The sequence below is a fragment of the Podarcis liolepis genome (assembly GCF_965112155.1).
Source record: "Podarcis liolepis genome assembly, chromosome: 12".
In the NCBI taxonomy this organism is placed as follows: Eukaryota; Metazoa; Chordata; class Lepidosauria; order Squamata; family Lacertidae; genus Podarcis; species Podarcis liolepis.
In genome coordinates, this window is record NC_139563.1 from 37,583,343 (window position 1) to 37,596,276 (window position 12,934).

Consider the following 12,934-nt stretch of genomic DNA (forward strand, 5'->3'; position numbering starts at 1 on the left):
ATGAGTGTGTGTGCAGAAAGTATGTAGAACAGCCTTTCTCAACCTTGGATCCCCAGATGTTGTTGGACTACAACTCCCATCATCCCTGACCATTGATCCTGCTAGCTAGGGATGATGGGAGTTTGGGTCCCCAACATATGGGGACCCAAAGTTGAGAAAGGCTGGTGTAGAGTGTCTAGCTCCACCTCATCCTTCCCTGCCACTTACGTTGCCTTCCAACCTATGGAGGCCGGTTCATTAGGACAAATAGGACACTGCCTCAGCCTTAGCACTGATTCTTCCAAGCCCCCCACCCCACCCCCGGCCTTCGTACGTACTTACAAGTCCAGTGGGTGGACCTGCCTTGTCTGCTTCTGCCTCCTTAGTCTCAGTTTTCTCCTTGTAGAAATGAGCAGAGAAGAGGATGGTGAATTAGTTGGCTTTGCCTGTCATGGGTCATGATTGCTCTTGGCTTCCCTGCCTACCAGCCCCAATGGGGTCACCAACCACCACTGCTTCTAGCTTCTGTCTGCCTGAAGGGGGAAGCCTCCTAAACTTGTGGACGCTTCCTGATTTTCCATTAGTGCAGAAGTTTCTGCATTTCAGACAGTTGTCTTCCATTAGAAGAAGACAGTAGAAACGGGTGGAGAAGGGTGGGTTTAACAGGCTCATAAACAGTGCTCCCTTCGCTTATGTGTTTGTTTCCATCTTTGTAACACCTGAACAAACATATTAAGAAATAGAAACAAAAATAAAGGATACAGCTTTCTTCGCCATCTTTTAAGGATAGCCTCCTTGCTTATTTTAGTTTAGGGATTTGGGGAAGCGCTCTATATATATATATGCAAATAGATCTGTTTGTCTTATACTTTTAAAAACCTTTAAAAAACAAACACTTTATGGGAGTTGCCTCTGGTACAATGTCCACAAAATAACAATGGCTTCTCTACGTTGGTTTTGCAACTTGTTATATTAATATGCTGAAATATATTATGTTATAATACCTTGTTCTTAACTGCAAAAAATACCCACTGCAGTTCCTTTTGATATTTCTCCTCAGACCAAACTCCGACACCAACCCGGTTCCTAAAGAACTGTGATGACGTGGGACTCTTCAATGATATAGACTGTTCCTTAGAGCATGAGTTTAGAAAGGCACAAGAAGAAGAGAACAATAAAAGGGTATGACTTTGTAGTATGGAAACATGCCCCCCACCCCTTCCGATATGCTGTGTGAAAGCAGAGAGAACACTATGACATGACTGAGGGGGAAGGACACACACACAACCTTTTAGACTGGAAACTAGGTGGCACTGTAGATTGTGACATGTTTTCTAGCTTGCATGAACTGCTAAAACTGAGGAGACAACCTGTGATGAAGCTACTGAAGGAGCAGACATTTACAAAGGTTTGAAGAGGAGGGCCACACTTAAAACAAGGGCATTTCACAAAAGGACAGAGGGGTCGTATCAAATGCTGTGGTTCAGCTCAGCAATGGAGTTTCACTCACCTCTCTCTCCCCTGCTGCCCCCTGGGCACGCTCAAAATATGTTCCATAGGGTTGTGGGGCCCTCTAGAGCAGTTTTTTGGGGGGTGCACAGGAAGGGGCAGTGCTGTGCAAATTGAACCAAGTTTACAGTGACGGGGAGAACCCAGAATACACACACACACACACACACACACACACACACTTCCAGTATGTGGGACTGTACCCTAAATCTCTGAACTTTCTAAAACCTATCTGTGGTGGGCTTACGGATAAGGAAAGTTCATGATTTTTGCCCTTTTAATATACCTTAGAATCATAGAATTGTAGAGTTAGAAGAGATCCTAAGGGTCATTTGGTCCAACCCCCTGCAATGCAGGAATCTCAGCTAAAGCATCCATGGCAGAGGACCATCCAGCCTCTGCTTAAAAACCTTAAACAGAGAGTCCATAACCTCCCAAGGGAGACCATTCCACCTTGTGTTATATCCTGTGGTTTTGTTTCTATCTTTGCCAATTTGCAGTCAAAAATAGGTTGTAGATGCCGCTGATGTATTCAAATTAATTCTAAATCAAATTTACATGAAGGAGAGAGAATTCTCCTTTATAAGCACGGTAAAATTGCCTGTATTGTTTGAAAAGGATTGTGTCTATTAGCATCTTTTATTGTTTTAATTTTTACTACAATCTATAGTATTCATCCATTGGACACTATGCCAGTGCTTTGCTAGTCTGTAATGGGATTGTTTATTTCTTTCATAAAATTTATATACCACCTGATTGCAGCAAAACCCTCAAAGTGGTTTACAAAAAAAGATAAAACAATAAAGTTGTCACTAACAAAATGACAACTGCCATTTAAAACATGCAGAAAGTTAAAACAATGTTAAATTCATACAAGCTTTCTAAACATCTGGATTGGAAGGAAGCTGCCAGTGTTGGGAAAGGGTTTGCCTGTGGGTTGGATCCCACCTGCCTGCATCTCTCCTTCCAGGTAAGTGAGCCTTTTGGGGTAGAGAGTAGGAATCGCTTCTGCTCTTTCGAGCCTGCGGAGGAAATGCAACAGGCATTCTGCTGGAGAAATGGAAGAGGAGGAGAGCAGCAGGGAATTGACTGGTGATTTTTGCAGCAGCAGCTGCCTGCAGCCTGCCCCTTCCAGCCACAAAATCTGAGCACTTCCTGTGGGGTAATTAGCCACCTTCTTTAAGGCCGCAGAGATCCTTTGCCACGTTATCATCCAAATCATTTCCTGGGTTGGCGATGGGGAGGAATGACAAGTTTTGTCCCAGGTGACAGCTGGGGTGTGGGTCATGCCTGATATTGTTATGCTGTAGATGTTTCCTAGTTCAATGTCCCTTGACATGGATTGCAGAAGACCTTCTGATATTGCTTTACAGTTTATGTTGGGTTATGCCTAGAGTGATTCAGATTTTTTCATATGTGCCTGAGAAGTGTTGAAGGGAAGAGAAGTGGCTTTCTAAAAACCTCAGTGATGGTACAGCTCAGGGGCGTAGGATTCCATCATAAGATGCCATGTGCTTTCATATGGTTCTACTTTCTGCTTTACCCCAAAGTCTTGTGTCCCTTGGCAGATTTGGGCTGTGTGAGCCAGTGTGCTAGGCTTTCAGAAGAAGGTTCGAGGCTCTGACAGGGTCTTGAGTCTTCCTTCCTCCTTCCCAAAGCCTAGTTAACATTTTCCCAGCATTGGGAAGGAGGTGGGAGGGCTCTAGGACCCTGCCAAAGCCCTTGTTGTTGTTTTTTTAAAAATATTTTATTGCAAGTTTTTAACAAAAGAAAATCACCAAACATATAAAACACCATCACCAATAAGTAACGAACAAAGAAAACATAAATAAACAAAAACATAAACATAGAATATAAAAAAAGGTCACAACCGTTCATACATTGTTTTTTCATAACTATCTGGACTTCCTCACATCTCCCTTTCCTGCGTTCTCCATAAAAAAGTTATAAGCCGCAATTTATTACCTTATTTCAGTTCTTATTTTCTAATTCTCATATATTATGCCTCAAATTTTAAGTGTTTTCATCAAATACTTAACTGCTTAGTTTAGACATAACATTACTTCAAATTTCATCTTTATCATTCCACTTATTCTCATATATTTCTCATCTAAACTGCTGATGCCATGTTATTTCCTTTCGTGCACCTTCTTAACACTCATACAACTTATAATATTTTTGTAAATAGTCTTTAAACTTCTTCCAGTCTTCTTCCGCCGCCTCTTCTCCCAGGTCTCGGATTCTGCCAGTCATCTCAGCCAACTCCATGTAGTCTATCAGTTGCGCCTGCCATTCTTCCAGTGTGGGCAAATCTTGTGTCTTCCAATATTTTGCGATAAGTATTCTTGCTGCTGTTGTTGCATACATAAAAAAAAATTCTGTCCTTCTTTAACACCAAAGCCCTTGAACCACTTTCCCAAACCCCAGCACCTGCTTACCCTGCTTTGGGAAGGCAGCACGAAGGCGCTGGGAACCAAATTTTGGCCTTTGCACAGGGCACCGTATTACCCAGTTCTGCCACTGCTAGCACCCTCCACTCTGATTGGTCTGTTATTCAATGCTACATATGCTCATGAAATTTCACTCATGCATGGTTTTAGATTGGATGAAGGAACTGACCTGGTGGGAAAGGATACCATCGACTATGGTATCCTGCTGGACCATTCTACTACATGTGCCAAATTGCATGTAGCAGTTTGTGTAGAATGCAAGTATTTTATTTTATTGTGGCCCCTGGCTTCCAATTATGATGTGAACCTATTTTGCCAGGTAAATACTTGCGAGCAACAAGTCAAATCAAGAATTATGTGCACATGAATGAACCAGTTCAATTTCAGTGTTTATTTTGATCATTCACCATTTATAGAAGGGATGGGGCACCGATGCTCCTCCAGATGTGGTTGGACTCCAGTTCCCATCAGCCATAATAGTCAATACAGTGGTACCTTGGGTTAAGTACTTAATTCGTTCTGCAGGTCCGTTCTTAACCTGAAACTGTTCTTAACCTGAAGCACCACTTTATGGGGCCTCCTGCTGCCACCGCGCCGATGGAGCACGATTTCTGTTCTCATCTTGAAGCAAAGATCTTAACCTGAAGCACTATTTCTGGGTTTGCGGAGTCTGTAACCTGAAGCGTATGTAAACCTGAAGCGTATGTAACCTGAGGTACCACTGTACTCATAGGAATGTTGGGCGTTGTACACAACACTTTGCACTGGCGGTTCTCAACCTGTGGGTCCGCAGATGTTGTTGGACTACAACTCCCATCATCCCTGAGCTCTGGCCTTGCTAGCTAGGGGTGATGGGAGTTGTAGTCCAACAACATCTGCAGACCCACAGGTTGAGAAAGGCTGCTTTACACAGCCTTTCCTCCAGGAGCTTACAGTAGAAATGTTCAGCAGAGGGATCACAAAGAGAGGGGAGGAAAAGTGGAGGCATTGATAACAACTAAGGGGAGAAATGGGACAAACAAGCGCATGCTGCAACTGCCTTCCCCAGCCTGGTGCCATCCAGCTGTTTTTTTACTACAACTCCCATCATCCTCTGCTAGCGTGGCTTTTCTAGCTTTGACTGATGGGAATTTGGACAGCACCAGTTGGGAGAATACTCCCCTCACAGATGGGGAGCTCATACTCATAGATGAAAAATAGTTGCATTTGGGGGGCATAGTTCCTAGTTCCTTGCCCCAGATTCTAGTTTACTGACTATCAAGAAAATTAAAACTATAGCAAATTGTGTTTGATCATATAAAACGAAGGCCGCCTGGCATCCCTTTGTGACCACAGCCTGTAACTGATGGCTGCACTTTGAACAGAATGTGTCACTCAGACTGGGCTGTCCCTCGCAGCAAGGTAGACAGTGACGGCAGATCAGGTTATCATCTAAGCCTCAAGCAACAGGTTTTAGGTTTACACTGGTCTGAGCATAAAGTATCCCAAGCATTTGTCATAGGTTATATTTGCAAGCACATGACCTTTCCTGCTGCTGGAGAAGAACTGCTGGCAAATTGACTCCAGGGCAATGAATGGAGGTCTAAGAGAATAAAGTCAAGGCTGGGGCGAGCAGTACTCCCTTTGCTACAAAACAACTGGACTGGCTCTGTTGAAACATCGGGGTATTAAACCTCACCTGCATCTATATGTGACAGAAAGAAAGTGTGAGTGGCGTCCAACCAGGAACTGTATAAGGTACTCTGTTTGATGTAGTGTGTGTGTTTGGGTGTGTGTGTGTGTGTGTGCACATACAATGAGAGCTAGGTGTGTCTTTGAAATATATCGCACAGTAATTTACAAGTTGTTAGATGTGTCAGATGGTGACGGTGACAGCAGCAGCAGCAGTAAATAATAAATAGCAAGGATTGAGAATGAAATAGCATTTGTTCATTCCTCCACACCATGGCAAGGAACCTTATTGCCACTGCTTCCTATTGCTAGACTCCCTTGGAGATTGTGCACACTGATCTGGGAATTATTGTGACTATTGTACTCAGGAGACTATGATATGGGCAGGGGAGGGCTTTAAACTTTACCTCCATCATGGTCGCATTCAGGACCGGGTGGGAGCCTGCAACTGCTATTTACTATAAGAAACTCCATGTGATAGCTGTTTGCTTGAATAGTATCACATCTCATTTCTGCCTCGGCGCAACACTAGTAGCAGTCCTCTCCACTCCAGTCTGATTCTATGCAAACAAGTTTCAGGGGTTTATGTTTCCCAACAGCAGTTTTGCCCTGTCCCCCCAAATGGCTTAGTCAGTGCATTTGAATTAATCAGGAAATGCAGGAGAAGATATCTTGTTATATTCAAGCATTGCCACCCACTGAGATTTTGGTGGCTCTTCCCAGTGTGCCATCTGGATTGCGAGATATTCTGTAACGCTTGTGGCTGTCGCTGAGCTTTAGGAAACCTCATTCTGGAAGCACCCTTGTCGAATGTTGTCAGACTTTGTATGAACGTACAATTCCATTCTGCTTTGCCAATTAGTACATACACGCTTGTTCCAGAAGACTGTGAGTCATGCCAGTGAAAGTGATAGGAGTGTGTGTGGGGGGGGGGGTAGATTTCACTTCTAACTTGTGGTTTTTGTTAGATAATGATTCACTGTTAAGAATTCCGGAACCAGAAATACTCTAATATCTCCTTATAAGGCTGTGGTGCTAACAGTTGCCCATTAGTTGCTAGTTCTGTCTGGATGACTTTAAAATGCTGATTATCACATTTATGGGCCAGATAGAAAATTTCAAATTCTTATAAGGGAGGAACAAACAGTAATTTGAAATATCTTTTGGAGAGAGCAGACACAGTGCCACTCTTTCCTGAGAGATTCTGGAGACTGACAAACCATTAATAAGTGATTAGAAAAATGGACTGTTGTGATAAAAATGAGGAAGGGGGATGATGAATGTATTACGTTCATAGAGCTTCTAAGCTGAAGCTGCCTTAAAGAGAAAAAAATGCTCCGGCTGTATATGTTAGGGTCATTGGCGTTATTGACTATTGATTTAGCACGAGGCATTAGGAGTTAATAGCCATCTTTCAAAAACTGTGCTGTGGTGGCATTTTGCTGTATGATTTGTTATGCACTGTAATTTGGAACCTCTCAAAATACATCAATAGAAGGTCGTTTTTAAGATTTCAGACACTTAGGCAAACCGTTTAGGATTCACTCTCCCTGCAATGCTGGTCATCAAGGAATCTGCAGTAATTCCAGTGCAGCTGCCTAGAACCTGCCTATTACAGAGGTGATCAATGAGGAGCATTTGGAGAACATTTCTCATCAATACAGCTATGGATGTCTGTAAGGAGGCTGAAACAGAACAGAGCTGTGTGCTTACTATCATGGGGCACTTAGAGTAAGCTAGACACAGGGGCGGAGGAAGGGGAGTGTGGTGGGTGCGGGCTGCCCCGGGTGTCACCACTGAGGGCAACACGCCCAAGCCACGCATCTCTCATAGAATCATAGAGTTGGAAGTGACCACAAGGGCCATCAAGTCCAACCCCCTGCCAAGCAGGAAACACCATCAGAGCACTCCTGACATATGGTTGTCAAGCCTCTGCTTAAAGACCTCCAAAGGAGGAGACTCCACCACACTCCTTGGCAGCAAATTCCACTGTCAAACAGCTCTTACTGTCAGGAAGTTCTTCCTAATGTTTAGGTGGAATCTTCTTTCTTGTAGTTTGGATCCATTGCTCCGTGTCCGCTTCTCTGGAGCAGCAGAAAACAACCTTTCTCCCTCCTCTATGTGACATCCTTTTATATATTTGAACATGGCTATCATATCACCCCTTAACCTCCTCTTCTCCAGGCTAAACATGCCCAGCTCCCTTAGCCGTTCCTCATAAGGCATCGTTTCCAGGCCTTTGACCATTTTTGTTGCCCTCCTCTGGACACGTTCCAGTTTGTCAGTGTCCTTCTTGAACTGTGGTGCCCAGAACTGGACACAGTACTCCAGGTGAGGTCTGACCAGAGCAGAATACAGTGGCACTATTACTTCCCTTGATCTAGATGCTATACTCCTATTGATGCAGCCCAGAATTGCATTGGCTTTTTTAGCTGCCACGTCACACTGTTGGCTCATGTCAAGTTTGCGGTCAACCAAGACTCCTAGATCCTTTTCACATGTACTGCTCTCAAGCCAGGTGTCACCCATCTTGTATTTGTGCCTCTCATTTTTTTTGCCCAAGTGCAATACTTTACATTTCTCCCTGTTAAAATTCATCTTGTTTGTTTTTGCCCAGTTCTCTCCTGGGAGAGACACAGTGGCTTGGGCATGCGCAGGCTCCCCACTGCCCAAATGGTCTGCCAGTTGCCTCCCCCCCCAACTGAGGGTGGCTGAGTGGGAGGAGGCCCTGTGGTGTGCCTCACTCATATGGGGGCTCACACTGCCCCTGGGCACACTGCCCTAGGCGTCCGAGCAGTTTCCTCCACCTCTGGCTAGACAATTACTTTCTCTGAGAAAAGCAGAGAAGGCACAGGAAACTCCTGATTCCTTGTTGTTGTTTAGTCATTTAGTCATGTCCGACTCTTCGTGACCCCATGGACCAGGGTGCGCCAGGCACTCCTGTCTTCCACTGCCTCCCGCAGTTTGGTCAAACTCATGGTGGTAGCTTCGAGAACACTGTCCAACCATCTCGTCCTCTGTCGTCCCCTTCTCCTTGTGCCCTCCATCTTTCCCAGCATCAGGGTCTTCTCATGAGGTGGCCAAAGTATTGGAGCCTCAGCTTCATGATGTCCTTCCAGTGAGCACTCAGGGCTGATTTCCTTCAGAATGGATAGGTTTGATCTTCTTGCAGTCCATGGGACTCTCAAGAGTCCTCTAGCACCATAATTCAAAAGCATCCATTCTTCGGCGATCAGCCTTCTTTATGGTCCAGCTCTCACTTCCATACATCACTACTGGGAAAACCATAGCTTTAACTATACAGGCCTTTGTTGGCAAGGTGATATCTCTGCTTTTTAAGATGCTGTCCTTGTTTATAAATCCAGTGTCACCAGGTGACTAAGTTATATAATTATACCGATAACTTTGCCCTTCCAAAAGCCATGTTTCATAGCAGCTTTGCTTTGTTAGCCAAATAACTATGGAAGTGGAAGGAGGCATGTATCAATGGAACGCATATTTGTGTGCTCCCTGCAACAGTGTGATTGAGGGAGATTTCGGGCAAAGCCCCAGCACCTGCAACTAATTTCTAGATTAGGGAATTTTGATTGTGGTTTTTTTAAAGCATAACTTTTTAAAAATTGACATGCTAGTGCTTTATGGTTGGCACAGGCCTAAGGAACAGCCTTTATTGCAATAGCTTTTTACTAAGATACTGCTAAGATAAGGCTCCTAAATCTTGACAGCCTTCTTTCAATGCCCTCTTTTGTCTATTAAACACAAACTCTTCTCTTTCCCCAGCCGAGCTGTAACCTGGGTGGGTAATAGGACACTGCTGATACATTTTAGTGCAAGGTGCACTTCTGCCTTATTTATGGAGACAGACATGCAGGTTGAGGACTTAATCATACCTGATAAATCACCCTGGAAAGCCTATTAGAACCATATGCTGATTTTGCATTAATATGGGGAGTCTGTTTTTAGTCATGTAGGACAGTGTTCTGTGCTCCCCGCTCCCAGAGCTCCCCTTTCCCACCCTCCCCCTCCTCTTCCGTTCATCCTTCCACCCTTGTTTGTGAACTATTTATGTGCTTAAGTGGTATCATTTGTGTGGGGCGGGAGACGTTAATCTTAGAAGTGTTGTGAATGGGAATTGGCGAAGGAGGAAATAAAAAGCCAGCCTGGCTAAGCCTATTATGGCTATAGCCATCTTTATTTAGTGGGAATTCCAAAGCTGGAGCCAAAAAAAGCCAGCAACAGGAAACACCGATAAAGGCTTCAGAAAGCAGAGGAATGGCGATTGCTCAGCATAAGGTAGTCATTTTCAGCCAGGTGGTTAGTAAAATACTGCAAAGGTTGCTGGAATCCTTCAAATCGTTGGCTTCCTTCCCTTCCTTGGGATGGATGAACCTGCCCATTTCTCCCAGTTCCTCGCTTTTCCATTCTTAAATCCATGTCTTCTTATTTTTGAAGCATTTCGCAGTGGGGGTGGGGTTTCAAAAATTCATCAGCATTTCAGTATGACTATTTTTTAGTATAAAAATATTTTTGTATGTAATGAATTTTATTATTACGGTCACAGACCGGTTCCGGCTCACTTATATTATCAGAAAAATCATAAAACACAACAGGAATACACTGGATTGCAATTGGGTATAACAGAGACAATTCAGATATAGCAGCAGTTAAAAATATATATTAAATCTTGATCACTAAAATATAACCTAAAATTGTCATTTAAAACCTTAATCATCTTGGCAGTACAGCTTGTCCCCTAAGTTTTATGGCAGTTTTTGTACGTAATGTTGCCTAATAATACACATTCTTCGCAAAGCATTTTACACAATATATGTATGTTATTTTCACTATTATAGGAATGCATTTCTGCGCATACATTACTGCAGCATATCCATTTTTGTACACATTACTAGGCTGGAGAACTGCAGAATTCAGAAAAGTGTTAATTTTGAATGATTCCCTATGTTTTGGTTCGAATATTGTTTCAGAAAGTTCAAATTTGGTAGGTTCTCCCTTAAATGTGAACTTGATTGCATTTCTCACCCATCTCTACTCTTTCCTTATACTTCAGGAATCAGTTTCATTTGCTTTTCAAATGAGATCCACATTGAGTCGTATTTGACGTGACGCTCTATTTATTTCTCTAACAAAATGCACAGTATATACCACTTGACTGTAATAAAACCTCCTGTAAGACATTTAGAAAAAAATATATTAAGATTATCAGTTGAACACAAGTAAATTAGTTAACATTAACGCTAAAAGTAATCCTATACCCTTTTAAAATGTGGCTCTTTTTGGGGGGGATGTTTTTGGGTTATTGTTCATATTTTGATTTTATATATTGTGATCTTTTCTGTGAACCGCCCTGAGACCTCCAGGTATAGGGCGGTATATAAATTCAACAAATAAATAAATAAATAAGGCACACTGGATTAGTGCATCTGGCTGTTACCCAGAAGGTTGGTGGTTTGAGTCCAGGTAGGGATATTATTATTATTATTATTATTATTATTATTATTATTATTAATAGCAGCTGTGAACAGGATTACAGTGGTACCTCGGGTTAAGTACTTAATTCGTTCCGGAGGTCCGTACTTAACCTGAAACTGTTCTTAACCTGAAGCACCACTTTAGCCAATGGGGCCTCCTGCTGCCGCCGCACCACCGGAGCACAATTTCTGTTCTCAACCTGAAGCAAAGTTCTTAACCTGAAGCACTATTTCTGGGTTAGCAGAATATGTAACCTGAAGCGTATGTAACCTGAGGTACCACTGTACTGCATTACAGGGTTTTGAATTAATTAATGACGCTTGGGGCCATTCCAACTCTACAGTTCTATGATTCGATGTGTTTTTAGCAGGTGCCCAAAAAACTGCAGCGAAGATTCCTGCCTGATGTTAACAAGCAGGTAAATCTATCGCTAACAGTTCAGTTCCTATATATGTTTACTCAGAGGTAAGCTCCAGTGAGATCAACAGGACTTCCTCCCATGCAATTGTGTTTAGGATCGTGGCCCAAATGAACTGATTGCTCAGAGATCTTTTTTAAAAATTACCATTGACGAATTTCTTTTCGTCTCCTTTGAATTATTTTGCCAGCCTCTCAGTGCAGCACTCTGTGTGATGTGCGGCACAACCCTCTGTATGCTTACTAAGAAGTAAATCTTTCTGAATTCAAGGGGCTTTAATAAGTTTAGGGTTGCAGCCATGGCATTATTATTTACTTATAAATCTACTTGCTGCTTAAACGAATGGAGAAGGACAGAGGATTCCGGTTGCTGTGTCAACTGGATTTGTTTCACTTTATACAGGCTGCCCCAATCTATTCTAAGCCTCCCTCAGGATATCCGGGGCTTTTGCAATTGGGCCTTGCTTCCTATTCCCAAAAGGCATGTTTCCTTTCTGCAAAAGAAATGCTGTTGTTGATGAGGACATATACAGCGAGTAACTACAAGAGTTAATCCCACAGTGCAGGCCCTTAATTTGTGCCTCAAGGTCAAAGGAAAAGAAAACAGAAACAATATAGGAGGCATAAATCCACTAAAGCAGGAACAGTCCCCTAGTAAAGTAGGGGATCTAGATTTGATATGTTAGGTATTAGTGGCAGCTAACAATGGGATACTGATCATCCCGGCTTAAGCCCTTTATGTTGCTTTAGTGAAAGAATGCCCTTTTCGTGGCCTCTCCAAGCACTGCAAGACATGTGTGTGGAAATTAATATACTGGTTATTGTTGCTGTTTTTTTAAAAAAAGACTGTTCCATAAGAAAACAACTGATCCCTCTAACGTTTGTTACTTCATATACACCTTAGCTATTATCAGAAAATAGGGTGAATTTGTATATGCTCCTAAGGAGTCCAAACTGCTGCAACCTGCAGCCTCTCCAGTCCTGCCCTGTGTCCTCTGCCCCGTGGGACGTAGGTGGCGCTGTGGTCTAAACCACTGAGCCCCTTGGGCCAGTGATCAGAAGGTCGGCGGTTCTAATCCCCGCGACAGGGTGAGCTCCCATTGCTCAGTCCCAGCTCCTGCCAACCTAGCAGTTCGAAAGCACGCCAGTTCGAAAGCACACCAGTAGATAAATAGGTACTGGTGTGGCGGGAAGGTAAACGGCATTTTCGTGTGCCTTGGCTTCCATCACAGTGTCCTGTTGCACCAGAAGCAGTTTAGTCATGGTGGCCACATGACCTGGAAAGCTGTCTGTGGACAAATGCCGGCTCCCTCGGCCTGAAAGTGAGATGAGCGCCACAACCTCAGAGTCGCCTTTGACTGGACTTAACCATCCAGGGGTCCTTTACCTTTACCTTTTACCTGCTGTTGCATAGCGTC

At 43.4% G+C, this 12,934-nt stretch overlaps 1 protein-coding gene across 7 annotated transcripts in view; it reads left to right on the forward strand.

Moving 5' to 3' along the window:
* CREB5 (cAMP responsive element binding protein 5) overlaps nt 1–12,934 on the forward strand; it is a 271,299-nt gene that overhangs the window by 77,592 nt on the left and 180,773 nt on the right. For 6 of the 7 annotated variants that reach the window (XM_083468354.1, XM_083468356.1, XM_083468358.1 and 3 more), the window contains exon 5: nt 1,040–1,161. The exons of the other annotated variant lie outside the window; for it this stretch is intronic. In XM_083468354.1, coding sequence (XP_083324480.1) covers nt 1,040–1,161 — 122 coding nt within the window. The remainder of the gene's footprint in view (nt 1–1,039; nt 1,162–12,934) is intronic. 7 annotated transcript variants of the gene reach the window in all.